This window comes from Mirounga angustirostris, unplaced genomic scaffold (genome assembly GCF_029215605.1).
Source record: "Mirounga angustirostris isolate CCGP_5_RB_7025 unplaced genomic scaffold, mMirAng1.0.hap1 SCAF_15, whole genome shotgun sequence".
Taxonomy (NCBI): domain Eukaryota; kingdom Metazoa; phylum Chordata; class Mammalia; order Carnivora; family Phocidae; genus Mirounga; species Mirounga angustirostris.
Genome location: NW_026991723.1, coordinates 81,144,246 through 81,163,600, shown reverse-complemented (window position 1 = coordinate 81,163,600; position 19,355 = coordinate 81,144,246). Strand labels below are relative to the sequence as shown.

The following is a 19,355-nucleotide window of genomic DNA, read 5'->3' as shown; positions in this document are numbered from 1 at the left end:
ATAAGAGATTTGTGTTTTATTCTCCTATGACACAGGCCAGCACCCGAGGCCCTCTGCAATGCCCAGTCCTTCTCCACTGCACCCCCTTCAGGTAGCTCCCCACCAACAGAAGGGGCAGGGTGAAGGGGTGGGGGGTCCACCTTTGAGGCCCAGAACCACGCTGCACTATGCCGGGCAGGTAAGCCGTGGAGAGCCCTCCTGAAGGAGACTACTTATCTCCAGAAGAAGGTGGGAGGGGCTGACGCGTGGCCTGGAAGATGAAAGGAGGTGGGGGGGGGGGGCAGAGAGGTGGGGCCTTCCAAACCTACGGGGGGCCTGCCGGATAGCTCTGGGACAATCCCCGTTCCGTGGGCTGTGTGGCTGGGGCAGCTGTCGCCACAGCTGGCTGACTGCCGACCAGCCCTGTGCGCACTGTGTGTGAGCCTATGTGTCTGATGTGGGAGGGCTGAGGCTGGGAGCTAAGACAGGCTGTCACATGTCAGGGATGTCACCTGAATGCTGCCTCACTGGGCGTGTGTCTGGGAGAGGCTGGGTCCCCTTGAGCTTCAGAGGTCGGCCCTCAGGTGCAGCGGGGAGGCTCCTCAAACTACCCCTTCACTATAAGCCACAACCCCACCCATCGGCTCCATATGTGCATCAGCGATCAGCTCCAACCACGGAGGAGGGACACAAAGCCCCCGACTCTGTGGCACAACTCTTGGGCTTAGGGAGCCCACCTGGCTGTGACAGGTGTCCCTGTGAGAGCTGAAATCCATGACTCGGACACGGGGAACAGCGGGTAATCTAGTGCACATCACCAGGCCTCCACGTGGGGCCACACAATGTGGCGGACCCGCTTGTGCCCACACACGCACCTTCACTTTGCCCGTGCTCTGCAGAATGTGCACCAGGGCCGATGCCATCTCTTCCTTGGTCTTGGCGCTGAGGATGGGCTCGAGGGCTGCACAGAGCCCCAGGTAGTGGTTGGTGATGTGCTCGGCAAACTCCTTGTACATCTCCATGGGCAGGATGGTGATGGTCTGGTAGCGCGCCTTGATGCGGATCATGGGCCCAGGGCCCTTGCCGCCCTTGGGGTTGGGTGTCACCACCGGGTACCACTTCTCCACAAACTGCCGCCCGGCCACGGAAGCAGCCGGCAGGCTCACCAGGCCCAGGTAACTGTTGCGCTCCTTCTTCTTCTTCTTGTCCGTCTCCCGGTACAGGTGGACGGTAACGGTGCGCAGGGGCGGCAGGTTGTGGAACTCAAAGTGCTCCCCCCAGAAGACATTGTCGGTCTTGAGCTTGCCCGTGGTCCGGGCGTACAGCACATCGTCCAGGCACAGCTCACACAGGTACTTCTTCTTGGCTGGCAGGTCCTTGGCCTCGATCACCCACAGCTTCAGGATGTGCTCCACACGCCGGCTGTTGTCCTACACACGCACAAGGGGGCCGCGCTCAGACCCAGGAGGGGCCCGGCCGCAACACGGGATCGGGAGGAGGCAGGGACAGCTCTGGAGCCTGGCGGACAAGGGGCCGGGTCTCTGCTCTGCCTTGTACTAGCCCACTGACCTTAAGCCTGTGACTTAACCCAAGCCTCGGTCCCTTTTCTGTGAAATGGGAACAAAACAGAGTGACAGACCAAGTAAGGGGTTGGCACAAGGCCTGGCACACAGCAGGCGACCGTGCCATTTACCAGCTCGTCTGCATTTGCCGGTCTGTAAAGTCACTTAGAGGTGACCGCTGCTAAGACCCCTTCCTTAGTGAGGTCACGGCAACCAGGACTCAACCCGGGCCCTGAAGGCAGCCATGGAGGCAGGCACGGAAGCAGCCAATTACAGGAAGGGATCCATGAACTCGATGGGAGAAGCTGGGGGCCCACCAGCCTAGGCCAGTGGTGGTCCTCTGAAGGAGACGGCTGTCCAAGCTAGACTTGGGTGCATACGGAACCAGCCTGGGGGCGGGGGGGAGGGACAGGGACATGAATTCCAGGCAGCAGGGCACCACACCCAAGTCCGTAACAGCCCCGTACTCCATCCTCTGGCCCAGTCTCGTCCGTGTGCAGCTTTGAGGACGGAGGCCCATGGCCTGAGTCAGCCTGGCCACCTAGAGCTCTTCCTGCAGGGCCCAGCACCACTGCCCACTGGGGCGCTGCTTCCACCCCGCCCCCCCACCGCAGCCTACACCAGAGATCCCTACTTCTATCCCTCTTGCCAGAGTCTGCGTCTGCTCTGAGCCCAGGCTTACCTTGTTGGGGTGTACGGCTCGCCGGAGGTTCTCCATCCACTTATCCCGCTCGGCTGCTGATCGGCAGGAGAAGCACTTGCTTCCTGACGACGTCGTCACCTGGGGGGATGGGCAGGATAGTCACAGAGGAGGGGAACACAGCAAGGCTGCTATGATGGAAGACCTCTGGGCCTTGGGGGACTTCAGCTGCCAAGTCTGCGCCACAGCCACAGGGAGGGGGCAGAACAAGGCTCACAATGACAGCGTTTGCAGGTGACGCACTGAGACCCGAGGTCCCCAAGCAAGTCAACAACAGTAGGAGGCCCATGCCTGTACCAGCTGGTGCCTGGTCCCGGCTCCCTACCTTGCCTCAGCAGCCCTGTCCACAGGAAAGCATCTTTCTGGCTCCAATCTCACTCTCCCAGAGATGGGAGGAGAGAAGGGAAGGGCCCCCTGCCCAGGTCAGAAGGCAGTGCTTACCCAGAACCGCCCTCTACAGGTAAAACCGCAGGCACCAAGGAGACAGCCACGGGTAAGCACAAAGGATCACCTCAGTCCTCAGCTGACACCTTCTGACGGGTCTTTGGCTAAGTGGCAGTGACAACAGTGACGGTCACAGAAACTTTACATTTTGGGGGCCACACTGGAGAAATGAGAATTGGGCTATCTAGGCCTGCTGGGCCCTGGGGCCAGACTGTTGCTCATCCTTCGTCTTCTCCAGGTGAGGGAACCTGACCCACGCAGCTCCTACTCTGTTCCTGCTGTGCCCAACACGAGGCCAAGGGCTCTCCAGGGGGAAAGCAGACTCCTTATCCAGCCACTCAAGGGCATGCACAAAACAGCATCCCCGGCTGTGGACAAGTGGACAGGCATCATCTTCAGCCCGTCCCAGGCAAAGAAGTCAGAGCCTGGCTGGACCAGGAGTCTTGAACCAGAAAGGGCACCCAGTGGGCACAGGGTATGGGGCAGGTGCCAGGCCCCATTCCATTCTTTCCTCAGGGCAGGGGTGCCTGGAGGTTGTCCCTGAGTAGCTGATTTTCATTACCAGGCTCATTCCTCTATCAGAGAGCTCCCCTAATCATCCAAGATTGTTGGGGGTAGGAAGCTTCCCAGAAACAAAGGTGGGAAGAGAATATGAATAATTGGAGAAGCAATTAGGAACGCCCAGAACACCTGCAACATTAGATACCCTAGTCCTGGTTTGGCCTCGGGCTTGATGTGTGGCTGCTGACATCTTCTTGACAACTCTGGGCCTCGGCTTCCCCATCTACAGTGAGGGACTGGGCAGGTCACAGCCTTGCACACCCTACACAGGTTGGGTGGCTGTCCCTCTGCTTTCAAACCTCGGGTCACAGAAAGCTAGGGCAGGAAAGGTTCTGGCTCTCATCATGCAGAAAGGGAGACAGGCCCAAAAAAGGGAGTATATTCCACTACCCCACAATGTATTTGAGGAGTTTCTGAGGAGTGAGTAGGCTCTGGGGCTTAAGCAATTCTATACAGGCTTTCACTCCCTTCACCCACTGGGGCCTTGTGTCCCTGCACATGGAAGACTGTGCTGGTCCATTTTCAAGGAGCTCACGGAGCAGGAACAAAGTCCCCCATCTCCCACCTCCACCTGGTTTCTTAGGAGCCAAAAGCTATGAGCAGATTCCAGCCTTGCCCCAAAGAACCTGGCCCCCACTGAGGCCACAGAGCACTCCAGAAGGGTGTCTGGATGCGACCTGGCCTCACCAGGAGATGACACGGTGCCCCAACCCACCCCTGCAGTGGAACTCACCTCGAAGCAGTAGTCCTGGCCCAAGATGCTGCTGTGCACGGGCTTGATGACCACCTCCTCCTCCATGCTGAGGTCCAGCGCTTCTACCGCGCTGCTGGGGCTGAGCAGGGACTCGTGGGAGCGAGACTCCTTCAGCCTGGGCATCAGATGGGACCTGGGGGTGGGTGGTTCTTGTGTCAGGCCCAGCCTACCACTCCCCTCCCTTCCCCCTTCTCCAGGAGGCCTGTCTAGACCTCCCAGCTAGAGGCAATCATTCCTCCCAAGAAGGAGGCATTACAGTACTGGAGTTACAGGGACCCGCCAGGCGCTCTTCCCCACTGAGGGACTCTGGGGAAGTGGCTCAGCCTCTAAGGAAGCAAACGGCTGAGGATGAGGCCACCACTCAGGAACTGAACATCAGCAATGAGCGCAGGGTAGGGTCCTGGCCTGGGAGCCCCACAGGACCCAAGCAACCTTCCCCACCTCCTTTCCTTGGCCCTGGTCTTCCTCCAAGACCAAAGTAGTCACCCATTTGTCCAGAACGTCACTGTCAACAGAGCCCTTTCTCATACAGCATCACAGTCCGCCCACCAGCCCCACTCAGGGCAGGAGAACCACAGGGACTTCTGCTGCTCCCCTCCCATACATGAGGACCTGAGGCTCAAACCGAAGAGGACGCAGTCTCTGCATGGTACCTGAGACACTGAGACTCAGGGCCCATGTGCTGGAGCTTGGGGGCCAAGGCCAGGGTCAGTGGGCCCGATGCAGGTACAAAGAGCAGAAGCAGTGGGCCACCTGGTGCCCAATGGAGCCCAGACCAGGCCGGGCTCTGACAGACCTGACCTTGGACTGGGCCCACCGCTCACTTGCTGTGTGGCCCTGAGCAAGTCACTTCCCCTCTCTGAGCCTCGGTCTCCTCAGCATATCACGTGGAAAGTACCTCAGACGGCACCTGCACCAGAGCTTGGTGGGGTCCTTCTCAGAGAGGTGAATGTCCCTTCCAGAGCCAACGGCACATAGCAGTGCCCCACGAAGCTCCCTCCCACAGCTGGGACCTAAGGACTACCAGGACTGCTAAGCCCTCCCCTAGCATGGAAGCTGGGCAGGCCTTGCCCCTACTCTTGCCCAAGCCCAAACCCCTGGAGCTGGCACAGAACCCAACTTGGCCTTAGCCCACCTAGACCTCCTTCCCCCAACACCTTCTGCCTTTCAGCTCCTGGCCTCTAATGGCCCAAGGTTCAAGTTATCACTCTCTCCCTGTCTCAGTCAAGAGTTCAGGCAGGAAGATCTGGCAGGGTCACCAAACACTTCCTGCAGGGCACAACCCTGTAGCTCCTATCTCCATGACCACTGGAGGTAAGGGGGAGCTGAGGCCCACTACGTGGGGGCTCAGGAATCCAGAGATGAGCCAACAGGCCCTGCCCAGAGGCCCTCACAGGCTGGAGGCCACCCTCCACACCTCCAACCCTACACGTTCATGGCAACAGCCCTCTCTAATGTGGAGTCCTGTGCCAGGCACTCCATGGCAGTCAGAGCTGGAAGGAGGACCCCAGCCCTCAGGAACCCCACAGCCTGACCCAAGAGACCCAGTGAGCCTCCCCGTAACTGCTCCCCCATGCCCAGTATGCAGCTGGCCCAGGGTGAGGCTCCGATCACTCAAGCTGAATGGGTGCGTTCAGGTAGGACTCCTGGGAGCTCAAGGGGAATACACAGACCAGAGGGAAGCTGTGAGGCAGGCTGAGGTCAGCTCAGGGCTAAGCCAAACCCCCAAACTCACATGTAGAGCTTAGTGAGGCTCAAGCCCACTGGCACACACAGGAACACCGCCTCTGCTCCTCCAGCACCCCGCCCCCGGGAGGCAGCTTTCACAAACATGCACTGTGGCCTACTGCACCACTCAGCCCTGGGTGCCAACAGGCACCTTCCCTTAACGAGCTCCCCAGGCCCTGCTCCAGTGGCCCATTCTCCATCCCCATCACAGCACTGGCCTAGGCTGTGGGGAGGTTTGTAATCCCCTCAGCTGCAATATGCCACCCCAGGCCGCACACCACATGGGGCAAATTCCAGGCTTCCCTCCTAGGATGGGGCTTCATTCCTCAATGCAAGAGAGGCCCTGCCCCAGCTGCTAGAAAAGTCACCCCGCCTAGGAAGGGCTGGCACCCACAGCCCCCTACTCTTGCTGTCCAGGACTGAAAACCCAGCCAGCAGGCCAGATCAGGCTGCTTTCTGGCCCAGCCTGGAAACCCCTGCCAGGTAAGGATGCTGGGAGGGCAGGGTAGGGACCCAGGCAGTGCAAAGGGGGAGCTGATGTGCTGGGGCCGCCCCCTGCCTGGAGCACCTGGATGAGGTGGCTGGGAGAGGAAAGGGAGGCATGGTTCAGCAGACTGGTCCTGCACGGGGAGACGAGGGGGCTCTGGTTTTACAGCCCGCGAGCCCCGCAGGTCCAGGTCAGACCTGAAAGCAGCAAGAGCCTGGAACCTACGGCTGCAGAACCCTCCTCTTCCTTCCTCACCATCCTGCTCCATAAACATGCCCCAGCTGGCCCAGGACTCCCCAGGAAGGTTCCTGGCTAAACAGAGGGCTGTGGGGAAACTCACAGCTAAGGCATCCTGGCTGCAGCTGGGCACCTGTGACCCTCCCAACCTCTTGTGGGCTTCTCCAGGCTGGGGGACCCCGGGCAGAGGCTGCACCCCCATGCAGCTAAGCTCACTGGGAGGAGTCGGAGGAGACGGCACCCAGGCCAGCCATTAGCTACTCCAAGGTCTGCCAGGCTGTTTCTGCACAGTAGAGGACCCGGCCTGAAGCGCTGCCCCGTTGGGTGGGGGCAGGGCCAGAGGGCCTGGGCTCTGATTCACATGCAGACACATATCCTTCCCACTCAGCCTGGAGTCCACCTGTTCCCCTCCTCCCCAAAAGGCTCCTGGCCAGACAGAAAAGGTGCACAAGAGGCCCCGAGGGAGCTGTTCTGCTGTCACCCTGCCAGGGTGAAAGCTCCTGGCAGAGGCTGAATGTGCCCCTGGTGGTGGCTGATAAAATGACTAGGGCTCAGGAAGGAAAAATGGTCACTTGGTCACTAAGTGGCCTAAGAACCACCTCCTCCAGGAAGCCAGCCCTGTCCTGAGCCTGCAGGACCCCCTAATACTCCACACCACCCCATCCCATCAATTAGTTTAAGTAGGCCTTCACCCAGCCCTGCCTTTGCCTCAGGGCAGCATTTTGCCCACCTACAGGCTGGGCGAAAAGCCCAACAAGGCAGGGAGGGAGGGTGGAGGGCACCGCAGACTGGCCAGGCTCCAAGGGGACAGCAAGTGGGCTCAGTCTCCCTACCTAGGAAGCTCAGTAAAAGGAGGTGACCAGGTGCCGGCTGCCGCCTCGCTCCCACCCCACTCCCAGGAGGTGCTCCACTCATAAGCACCCTCTCCATTTGGCGCAGGACACCCAGCTGCTCGCTTTCATGTCCCTTTTACCAGGAATATTCATCTACCCATTTTACAAAAAGGTAAGGGGCTCAGAGGCCTGATGCCATTGTACACAGGATCTCTGTGACCCCTGACCCCTGCATCAGGTCCCTCCCTGCCACTCCATGGCTGGGGTAAGAAGAGAAGGTGGCCCAACACTCCCACTGCATGGCCTCCTGCAGTGCCCGGATGTGGCTCACGATGGCTTACCCCGATGACCTCCTGTGGCCCCTGGAGATCAGAGCCACCACACCAAGCGGGGCAAAGGCCTTCACACTGCTGCAGCCCAGTCTGAGCTCATTCTCACGGCAACCCCACCAGGGATGCCATGGGACTACGCCAGGCTCAGACCTCAAACAGGACTGCGGGCTCCGTGCCCCTGGCTCCTCACCAGAGCAGAGCTGGTGGCCGTGCCCACAGGAAATGTCACATATATCCCTTCGCTGAATCCTCACAAGGCCAAGAGGCAGATACTGAGCTCATCCCCACTTCACAGGGGAAAGACAAGTTTCTTCCAAGAGGGCAGGCCCAGGGGCTGGTCTTCCTCCTAGTGTCACCTCCATACCTCAACTCCCTGGGGGCCACTTCCTGAAAAAGAAGGGTCTTGCTTCAAACAAAATTCGACAGTAATGAGCACACAGTGAAGAAGTACTGTAAAGAGGATTTTCAGAAAGAGGCATTTCTCAGGCCCTGGAGTCCAGAAGAGGGGTTTCTGGTCAGGAATGCATGGGATTCAGTATCAGCCCCGCTTGCTGGGGTCCATCTGTCTGTTCTACCTCACCCTGGACTGCTCTTCCCCAGGGCTCACAGCTCCCTCAGGCAGGCCTCCAGGCAAATGCCATCCCCTCATCCTATCCAACCTTCAACACTCAGCATCAGCACACCCTCCTCCACGAAGCCTTCCGGGACTCCCTGGAGACAGCAACCCTGCGAGTGGTCCCAGCAGCCTGACAGTTGTCAGGCTATGCTGGGAAGGTCAGTCACAGACCATCTTCCTGCCTGGCTGGGGGCTCCTGGTGGGTAGGGCGGGGTCTGGCTCAGAACCAAGATTCAGGGACCCCGAGGTTCCTAGCCCAAAGCCCCAGTATCCCAGCAGCCAAGGTCAGCTAAGCTCTGGGAGGGGGAGGAGTTCAGCTGGGATGGGGGCAATCCTCCCTGAGCCCTCAACCCTGGTGACTGGGAAAAGGGACAAAGACAACCCAAGCGTTGGTCATCATGGCAGCTGTCTGCTCAAGGTCAGGTCCCAAGAGCAGCACCCCAGTGCTCACCCAGAATCTGAGAAATGCCCCTGCTCTTTGTCCAGTTATGGGGAGCTCCCTCATGTCTCCCAAGGCCAGGTGGCTCACTGTACCCTCTATGGCTGTACCCCCCACCACTGTCCCATCCCTCTGACACATCCCTGAGTCCTAGACACAACTGACTGTCTAGACCCTCAACAGATCCCAAGGACTAGAAGCCCTGTGTCCCCTCCCCAAGTGAGGCCATCTGCTCACGCCTTTACCTCCATGGCATGGAATCCTCACACTTCCTGGGAAGCGGATGGTGCCATGGTTCTCAGGTCACAGATGGAAGTGCCAAGGCCACAGCGTAGGGAGACCTGCCCTGGACGCCTCTGCTCCAAAGAGCAGTCTTGGCCAGGGCCTGGGGGGCAGTGCAGTAGGGCTCCTCACCAGCCTTCTCCATCTGACCATAGTACCATCCTGCTAGATGGGCCCCTCTACCCAACATGGTGTTACTCCCACCCCTCTGCCGTCCGCTCACAGCCTAAAGAGAAACAAGTCACTGTGCTTCCACCTGGTGCTGAAGCCCTCCCTGAAACGGCCGCTTCTCTACCTCCCCTCACACCACACCCTGACAAGTGACCTAGACTCTCCTCCCCAGTTGGTCCCCCTTTGGGGCCCTTTGCGCATGCGGTTTCCTGAAGCCCTACCACCTCTCCCCGCACCTCTCTGCCTAACGAATTCTTTCTTTCTTGGTTATCCAAGCCCAGCCCAAGTACTGTGGCCACCAGCATGCTGCCCTGGTACCCCTGGGCAGACAAGAGCTCACGCCCAAGCCACACGGCCAAGCCCCACGCCACACCACTGCCCCACCTGTCTCCTCAGGACAGCCCACCAGGACTGAGGTGCTGCAGCCCAGAAGGGCCAGGTGGCTCACCTGAGACTGCATGGGTGGCATGCAGCCGAGTGAGATGTGAACCCCGTTCAGCAGAGTCTAAGGCCAGCTCCATCCGTGCCTCCATCAGCTCTCCCCCACCCCACAGGTGGCTGAGCTGCCAAAGGCCACGGCCAGCTGCCCTGCTCACCATGACCCACTCATTCCAGGTCCAGAAGAGCCAGGGGGGCTGGCGAGGGTGGGACGGCCCCTGCCCAGGAAACGTGGGCCCGGCACGGGCACGGGTGGGGCTGCTGCTGGAGATACAGCCCAGCCCCAACAGCAGCTCATTGTGAGGGCCTGGGAGCAGGAACAAGAGGACATTGTCCTGGCTCCTGGGCCACAGCCTTATCTGATAGCCTTCCAGCCAACCCACGAGCTGTTTTTCAACTCCAGCCTTTTTTCTCTTCAAAGGTTACTAACACAGAAGTTTAGCAAATTCCCCATTATTCCAAGAAGGGAGGAGACCCAAAAACAAAACTTGCGATAATTAAGAAGCCCTATCTGACATGGAGAGGATGTTCCCAGCTAGGGCGGGGTGAGTTGAGAGGCTGTATAGCCTGGAAAATGAGAGGCTCAAAATCTCCTTCCAAGTCTTAAAGGAGCAGAGGGAGCTGCCCTGCATGCTCCCAGAAGGCAGAACTGGGACCAAGAGAGGCCAGTCACTACTCGGGCACAGCTGTCCCCATATAGGCCAGGCTGGTTTGGTTTTAGAGGAGTAAGCACCCTGTCTGTGGGAGTGTGCAAGCAGGAGCTGGGAGCCCCTTTAGATACGCTACAGAGGGGACACCTGCCCTGCTGGAGGATGGCTGGGGAACAGGCCGTGCACGCAGGGAGGCCGTGGAGTAAGCCCCGAGAGCAAAGGCATGCACACACTCCCCACCCACAGCTGGGAACAGGGAGGAGGGTAGGAGAGCCTAGTGCCAACAGTGCCCAGCCATGGGACAAAGCTGGTCTCCGTTCTTTAAAAACCAATCAACCATGATCACTTGTAAGTTAGTCAACTCTCCGGGCCTCAGTTTCTGCATCCGTAAATGAGGAGAATGACCTACCTCCCTTACAGGGCTGTTACAAGGATCCAGTGAGATAGTGCAGGTGAGTGCCAGATACCACTGTCCGTGCAGCTGTGAGCACGGCCAACGCAGGAACTACATGTCTGAAGGCTGATGTTTCCATGGTGGGTGACGCTCCTGACATTTGGGGTGATGAGATAAGGGCTTCCCAGGCCATTTTCTGTTCCTTTCCTCTGACCACTCCAGTCTCTCACTTTCTCCATGCCTCAGTTTTCCCCATCTATAAAATGGGGACAAACTACATCTACCCAAATGCTCTGGGATGCCTCAAAAAAAAGGTCCTTAATTTCCTGAATGAAAGGAAGGGGTGGTCAGCAGACCCCTCGAGGGGCCACTTTAGGCCCTCTGCCTGTGACTCCTGAGCACAGCGTCCCCTGACCCAACCTCCCACTCATGCTTGTGTGGTCCACTGCCCCTGCCCATGCCACAGCCAGGCCCGGAAGGGGCAGAAATCCTGGACAAGGTTGGTCTCAATGGAGGAGGTGCCCACCTGAGGGTTGGCAGGACCGGTGGACTCTGGAGTCAGGTCAGAACATGCCAAGCTCACTTCTGTCTGTCACAGCCAGGCGATCCAGATAGCTGTGCTGGAAACCTCTGCCCTCCAGAACTGGGCACAGTCAGGGTGAGAGCGCCACTGTCCTGGGAAGTGAGTGGCAGGACACAAACAGGGCAGCGCCCCACCCAGAACATCCAGCAGAGCCATCTCTCCCCAGGCCCAGCCTTGCCCTGCTGGCCTGGGAACCCGCTGCCGAGAAGGCCAGTGCTCACTTCTGGCCCAGCTGCGGTCCCAGGGGAGGGGAAAAGAATGAGCTGCCTAGTGGCTCCCAGGGCCCAGGGGAGTCAGAGCCTGTCCTTAAAAGGCAGGGAGGCTGGCTGCCCTGCCTGGGAAGGCTTCCTGGGATGACAGGGCCTGGAGGCACCGTCCCTCTCGGCCCAGGATTCTCTCATCCAAGGCAAGGGGGCAGGTCCTAGCAGCCACTGGAAAGTGTGACCCCATCTCCATACACACACTGAGCCCTGGGCTGGGCGGTACCCAGTCTCCAGCCTTCACCCTACCCCTGGGAGTCTGTGCTTCCCCTCCACACTGCAGGGCCGAGCTGGCAAAGGAGGGTCCACACCCTGGCAACTACAACAGGAGGGTGGGATGGCTTATCACGTGCCATGGCTACAGCGCAAGCCAAGGCCAGACTCCTAGGAAGTGCCCCATAAGCCAGGCCTCGGCTTACCGGCATGGGTTTGGTCTGTGCCAGCCATGCTGCTTAGACATATATGTGTCCTGTTTTTAAAAATATAAATATATTCTTGAAAATAAATTAATGTATACTTACGTTTCAAAAAGATAAAAAAAAAAAAAAGGAAGTGCCCCATATATGCTGGGGCATAATGATCGACACTGTGGCCACCTGGACTTAACAGCCACTTACTAAGGACCTACTGTGTGCCCAGCTGCATGACAGGTATTCCTACCAAGGTGCACACATCATAGCACGGCCTTCTCCCAACAGCCCCACATAAAAGGCAGCATCACCCTAGCAGAAAGGGGGAGCACGAACTCAAATAGGTCCGGAGAGCCCCATCTCATGGGGCAACCTTTCCCCTACACACCCTAGTTAATCTGAAGGATTTGATGAAGGAAGCTTTAAGATGCCAGAGGAAACAGGCTGGGAGAACGGAGTGGCTGGCCCTCATCACCCTCAGCTCACACTGGGCCAGGCCTGGGGGCCCTCACCGAGAGGGAGACAAGAAACCTGGCCAGGAGGGCTCCTGTCCTGGGCAACCCTTAATCTGCCTGTGACCCTGCCCCCCGCTTCCCTCGGACCCACAGACTTGCTGGGTCTCGGACCCAAACAAGCTCCCTCCTCCCTCTAGGATGCAGCTCCTCACCTGCTGGGCTACTTGGAAGAGTGCCACAGAAGCCCAACATGTCAACAACCCAAGAACGTAAGGGACCAGACACAAAACAGCACAACGCCTCCCACCGCCGCCACACCTCCGCTGCCTTCACAGTGACACCTCATTGCTGCCTGTCGGTGATGGGCCTCAGAGCCAGGGCCGAGACCAGGGATGTGAGGGGTGCTGGTTGTGGTCCCCTCAGCATCCTGACCATCCCCCATCCCCACCCTTCCCAGTGTGATTCCGCTGCCTAACAGAGCTTTCAGAAAATATTCAGGAACACATTTACATCCCCACCTCTTATTTCTTTTTGGGGGGTTGGGGGGCAAGGGGCACGCAGAGTGAGAAGAAACAAAAAACTTTCCATCTAATCCCCCAAGTCATCCTGCAGCCTGAATAATCTCGGGTTTTTAATCAATAGCTGTCAGACTTGTCAAATTACTTTGGGGACCGCAAAGCAGTTTTTAAACATTCATAAACCTCAGTAGAACAGCAAAGTGTCCTGAATTTTAAAAGAAGAGAATTTTAAAAGAAGAGAATCTGAGGAACACTCATTGAATAGGATGAGATCTGGGCAAATCGAAAGTGAGCTGAGAGCCAAGTGCCCCTCCTGCTTCTGAGTGGGGACAGCTCTCCGGCCCCCTCCCTGCTCCCCAGAAGAAAGAGCCAAGAGCCTGGCCAGGGCACTCAGAAAGATTAAGGAGGGTGACACCCCCAAACTTAAGCCCCCCTCAGCCTCCCCCAGTAAAGCCCCCCACTCCCAGCCCCAGGAGCACTGCCCCCAACCCTGACACTACAGGTCCCCCAGGACCCAGAGGGCACCCCACTGCACACATGCTGCTCTCTGCCGAAAGCCCTTCCCACCTTCTCCACTTGGACAACTCTAGAGAATGGTTCAAGGCCCTGACCGAGGTGTTCCCTCCCTGCAAGCTCAGTCTGTGCCTTCTCCTCACATATGTGAACGTACCCATCCATCCCCTTGGTCTCACAGATGACACCACCGCATGTGGGACTGGTTTCTGACTGGTTCCCCAGCAACCCCGCCACCCCCTGGGGGCAGCAACCATAAATACCTCCAACAGCTGCCTCAGGCCCTGGGGACTCATGACCCAAGCAGGGTGAAAGATGATGAAATAAAAAAATAAACGAACCAAAAACCAAGGACTTCCATCCCCCAAGGAAGCCACTTTCCCCTCTGGCTAATCTAATTCCTCCCAGCTCTTCACCTCCAGGAAGCCCTCCTAGGCTCAGGTGGCCTCTCCAAGAAATGTGAGGGTGGGGGCAGAAGCAGCACCTTCTCCCCTCCTAATACCCGAAGGCCGTGCCATGTAGCCTTCTGTTCTGTGCAGGTTGTTCACGTTAGGGTGACAAAGCGATGTGTGGACTCTCCTTCCCCATCCCTGGGCACCAAGCTTCCTGCCTCAGCGGAGGACCAGCCACTTGTCAACACAGCCCCAGCTCCTGGCACCACGCTGGTTGATAACTGGTCAATGTGGAGAGGTCTCCTTCCTTAAAAACAAACACACGTGAAAATAAAACTCTGGGACTTTCCTCACATTAATTAACCCACATGTCTCTGTTTTTTTCATCTGTAAAATGGGGATGACACCAGCCCTGACATGAAGTGAGAGCCCTATGATCAGCCCTGGTTCTGCCTTTGCGCAAACACTCTGCCCCTTCCCGCCCCAGCAGCACTTCTCTGGATGTTCCTGGCTTCTCCCTGGGCACACAGATATTCCCAAGATGCCTCTCACTCTGCCCAGCACGCAGGGCCTGCCCGGCCCTCCCTGTACATGGGCTCTTGAAGAGCCTCTCTGCCATCTGACCCCAGAGAATCTTAGCCACTCCACCTACCACCCCCAACAGCAGGATCGAGAGTGCTGCCATTTTAAGTAGACACCTCAAGCCCCCATTTGAGGAGAGATGGGCAGACACAACTGGGAACAAACACGGCACCCTAGGTTTCCAGCCCCAATGCTCATATCCAGCCCTAATGCTCATCTCCAGCCCTGCTGTCTTTTTAATTCCAGCCACTATTTGGGACAGAGGGGCTTTGTGGTCTTAGGGAGACAAGAGTCAAAGATGGGAATAGGCACTGGGCCAAGAGAGCAGAAATCTCAAGTCGGCCTCCCCTGTACCTTGGCTTCTTCACCGGACAAATGGGCTGCCCTTACCTCCTGCCAGAGCCTGCTGGAGGTTCCTTATGCTTAGGAACCTCATTATGCCCCCCTCCTGGTTTGAGTTAATCCAGCGCCCCAGTATAGAACTACTAAGTACTTCCAATATGCCGACACTGAGCCCGGGGGCTTTGGGACCCGCGCTGCCTATTCCTCCCCATGTCTGGTGTCTGGGGGTCTCAGTGGGACATCAGAGCTCTGCTTCCCAGACTGTAACTAGCGGGAATCGGCCTGGGTCATTCAACAGCAGCAAAAGAGCAGAAGAGGTGGCCGCCAGTGAGCCACAGGTGCCCAGGCCACCAACAAAGGCAGGAATTCAAGATATCCAAGAAAAGTGGGGTGCAGCTGCTGAGTTTCTCCTGCTCCTAGTGACCACGCACCAGGGCCATCTACAGTGCCTGCCTCAGCCATGACACCTCACACCTGGGAAGTGCAATGGGTCCACAAAATGTGGGCTTCTGACGCTCATAAAGCCCAGCCACATGACTACAGTTAAGGAAACTGAGGCTCGAGACCTCAAGGGGCTTCCCAAGGCCAGACAGTGTGCCAGATCCCGAGAGCTCACCATGTTTCCCTCTCACCCCCCACACTCGCTGACTCTAGGATAAGCTAGCCCAATCTGTCATTTGCCCCCTGGCCCATGGGAGTCCAACCAGTAACGCCACATACGCCATACAGAGCATCCAAGGTGTGTCCCAACCCCGCAGCACTGGGCTGCCCACCGAAGCTTGAACACTCCCAGCCGCTAAGTCCGCTTTATCCATGAATCCTGGCTCAAAGACCCCCACCTCCATGACATGTGCCCCAGCAAAACTGACAACTCCCTCCAGGGCTTGACCCATGCACCCCACCCCCTCAAACACTGGGGAGTGGAGGTGAGGAGAGGTCCAGCAGCTTGCCCAAGGTCACCGTTCCCAGGTACCAGGGCGGGGCTAGAGGCCTGGCATTTGGGCTCCAGCTCCAAACTATCTTCACTGCTTGTCAAAGCGTCAGGCTTTCACCAAAACTACAGAAATCACGTGATCACATGCACCAACTTTCGAAGAGCTTACAGAAATTCTGGGTCACCTGAACTGTACACCGAACCCTGCCTTTGTCCCCTCCGGTGTGACCCTGCGTAGATTTGTGTCCCCCGTCTGGGAAATGGTGAGAAGGACATCTTGCTGGTAGGAGTGAGATCCACCACCAGCCCCCCAGAAACAGTAGTGAGGGTGGCTGGGACCAACGCTGGAACAAGCCTGGCACGGTACTTGGCACTTCACAGCGCTGGCTCATTTATTCCTCACTAGCCTCCACCAGATAGTGTGTTAACAAGCCAGATCCCCGCCTTCTCCGGAGACAGAGGTACTTCCCCAGGAAAGACTGCCACATCACAGGGACACGGCTCCTAACACGGTTTCAGATACGTACGCTGGAGCAGAACACACTCCAGGCCCAGGGCAGCCTTCCTGGTCTTCCACTGCCCGCAGCCTGCAGGCCCACGGACACAGGCAGGGAGGGGTGGGGGGGGGGGAGTATAAAAGAGGACTGCTGGGAGGTTGGGGAGCTGGGGTGAAGATGACATGGCCCCCAAACCCCAGCGCGGCCCCACCCAGTCCAGCCCAGGGTTGGGCGACTCCGAGCAAAGGCCAAGATCCTCCGCTCAGAAAACTTTTCGGCCATTCCTAGCATTTCCCGGTTCTCAAAGGCGTAGGCCATGGAGGCTTGGCTGTGGAAAGGAGCACCGGACGCTGAATTTCCTCTCTTTAAAAACTAAAACCAGGAGCAATGCTTCTCAGTTTTTCGCTTTTTGGCGGGGCTAATCTGTTTCCACATTCTGGGCGGGCAGTAGATGTCTGCAGAGACACCATCTCTGGAGAACAACGGAGTCCCTCCCAAGACTGAGTACCTGTGACAACCCCTCTCTACCAGCCTGCTCCCACCCATCTCACATGGGTCTCCCTGGGCCCAGGAGGCTGGTCAGGGGCCCTGGGGCCGGCAGCTGCCCACACTCCAGCCTCTGCTCAGGCAGATCAGAACAATCAGGCCACTTACCATCCCTCAGCACGGCCACCAGGATCCCCAGGCCACCAGGATCACCAGGCCAGGGAAACCAAGGGGCCAGGCCAGCCACCGGTCTGCCCGCTGTCCCCCACTGGGCCCAGCCAGTCCGACTGCACTCCGGTCCTAGACATAGCACTCCAGCCCTGTCCGCTGGGACTAATCACTGCTAGTTAAACAAAGGCTAAGTTCCAACTCTCTGTAATGTGCTTTTAAAGGGCCAGTGTCCCACTCTGGGCTGCCGGGGACTTAAAGGCACAGATCCCTTTTTCAGTACAAGAAACAAGACAGCAAAACCCAAAAAAACTCCCCCAAAGTCATGATCAGAATGGAGGGCTTGGGCTTCTCAGGAAGATCTAGACAAAATGCACAATGCTAAAATCCAAATTTCACCTAAAGAACCCCCAAAACCCCTAAAAGCAGCTACATCTGAAGAATCAAAAGCAGGAACCACAGCCACTTTTAGGCGCTCACTATGTGCCAGACACAGCGCTTAGCACTTCCTAGCACTGCCCAGGATCGCTCACAACCCTCCACAGACGCGCGTCCCTAGACCCCCTCTCACAGGTAAGGAAGCCAGGCTTCTGGCTCCCACTTGCTCCCTCAGGAGGCCGGCTTGCCCCACCCTGACCCTCAGGCCCCGCCTGTTCCATACCCACTAGCTTCTTTCCTTCATGGAGAAAATGTAGAGGGTAGATGGGGACTCACTTGTTGCAGATGCCCAACCACTAGGCTTTCAGTTTGGGCCTCAAAACCCTGTGAGGTCCCTTCTATTGTTTCCCCCTTCTTATAGATGAAAACACTGGAAATCAGGCCTGGAAATAACACAGCAGGAGATAGACAAACACTAAGTAAGGGTGAGATATAGGAAAAGGAGAGAGGAGAAGGTGAAGGAGGGAGAAGAGGCAGGTCTGCAGCCCTGCAGGAGTGGGGTACTTGACACTCAGGCCCTCATCCCTTTCTGGAAAGGCTGTATGGCCAGAGGAAGGGACAGGTAAGGAGAGCCGTCCTTCCAAGCCCAGGGCTCAGGCAAGCTGGCTGAGGCCCTTCCACTGTCCATGAGAAAGGACGAGGCAGGGCTGCAGGGCTGGGGGCTCTCCTGAGGCCCGCAGGCTCCAAGGGTGGGCAGGGTCTGCCCAGCTGCTAGAAGAGGAGTGGGCAGGGGTGAGGAAAGGAGAGACTTAATGGCCTAGACCTCGGTACCCGGTCTAACAAGCCCTCCAAGAGAGGCGGACCATTTCCTGGCATACGGAGCGGCTGGGTCCGTTGGAGGTGCTGTCTGGCCATTCTCCACGAGAATGGCCAAGGCCAGGCAGAGCCCTCAGGCCTAACTCTGCGAGGGCCAGGTCCTTCAAGGACTGACCATTTTGTTTCTGTTTCTGATCCTAGGGAGCCCGGCAATCAAATAAGTTTGAAGCTGGGTAGGCTGCTGGTTAAGAACAGACTGAGTTCAAATCTGGGCTGTGTCACTTGCAACCTAGGTGTTCATGGACAAGCCACCTCTCTGTAAAATGGGCAATAACAGTACTTAATAACTTCACAACAGGGTTGCTATGAGAAATTGATGAGTTACAGCACAAGGCCTGGCTCAGAGTGAGCACTTATTAAAGAGCAGCCAGATGAGCTAGGTTGAAGGAGGCTGCCCCCATGATACGATGGGAGACACGAAGTGGGAAACCAGCTCCTGAGTAGTGACCCTGAGCAAGTCACTTCTTTCTCTGGTAGTGAGTCCCCATCTACCCTCTACATTTTCCCTATGAAGGAAAGAAGCTAGTGGGTATGGAACAGGCGGGGCCTGAGGGTCAGGATGGGGCAAGCAGGCCTCCGGAGGGAGCAGGTGGGAGCCAGAAGCCTGGCTTCCTTACCTGTGAGAGGGGGTCTGGGGACGCACGTCTGTGGAGGGTTGTGAGCGATCCTGGGCAGTGCTAGGAAGTGCTAAGTGCTGTGTCTGGCACATAGTGAGTGCCTGAAGTGTCAAGTTCTTTCTTGACACTCAGGGCCTGAGTGTCAAGTACCCCACTCCTGCAGGGCTGCAGACCTCCAGGTCCACAGAGTCCTCCTGTAAAGAGGGGGGATCCAATTAGAATCCTCAGGGACTACCACTAAGACCACTCTGTAGCTCTTCCCAGGTGCCTGCCCTCCCCAAGAAGCCCTCCAGGCCAGAAAGCTGTGGAGATGGATGGGGGATGGGGACCGGCTGGGCTGTGGCCCAAATCCCAGCCTACCTCTGCCCTGCACCGCCCCCAGGCTAACTGGGGTCTGCTGGGTAGGAGGAGGGAAGAAAGAGTGCAAAGCCACCTGGCCTACTGGGAGGAAGCACAAAACTTCATGGTCACCCCTCTAGGGGCAACCCAGCCCCACCCCTGTCGTCTCTGAGTCTCCTCAGTCTCCCTACTCCTCAGTGAGGGGCAGGCCCTCTCCTGCTCAGGTGTCTCTCATGGGATGTTGTGCAGCCAAGCTGGCTTTCCTGTGGGGAGTTTGGCAACAGCCACACAAACCACCCCATACCTGCTACACAAACAGCCTCCCAGAAGCTGGGGGCCCCCCAAGGCTTGACCAGGTTCAAGGCCTGCCTCATTCTATCTTCCTGGAGCCTACAGCC

General features: G+C 57.7%; 1 protein-coding gene across 11 annotated transcripts in view; it reads right to left on the bottom strand.

The window, feature by feature from the left end:
• DAB2IP (DAB2 interacting protein) overlaps nucleotides 1-19,355 on the bottom strand; it is a 187,918-nt gene that overhangs the window by 23,433 nt on the left and 145,130 nt on the right. For 9 of the 11 annotated variants that reach the window (XM_054509399.2, XM_054509398.2, XM_054509397.2 and 6 more), the window contains 3 exons: nucleotides 3,980-4,133; nucleotides 2,224-2,322; nucleotides 855-1,409 (listed from right to left, as the gene is read on the bottom strand). In XM_054509399.2, the coding sequence (XP_054365374.1) occupies nucleotides 855-1,409; nucleotides 2,224-2,322; nucleotides 3,980-4,133 (808 nt within the window). Of the gene's footprint in view, nucleotides 1-854; nucleotides 1,410-2,223; nucleotides 2,323-3,979; nucleotides 4,134-7,807; nucleotides 8,005-16,747; nucleotides 16,987-19,355 lie in introns of those variants that run through there. The other 2 variants (XM_045883069.2, XM_045883068.3) reach the window with 2 other exon arrangements.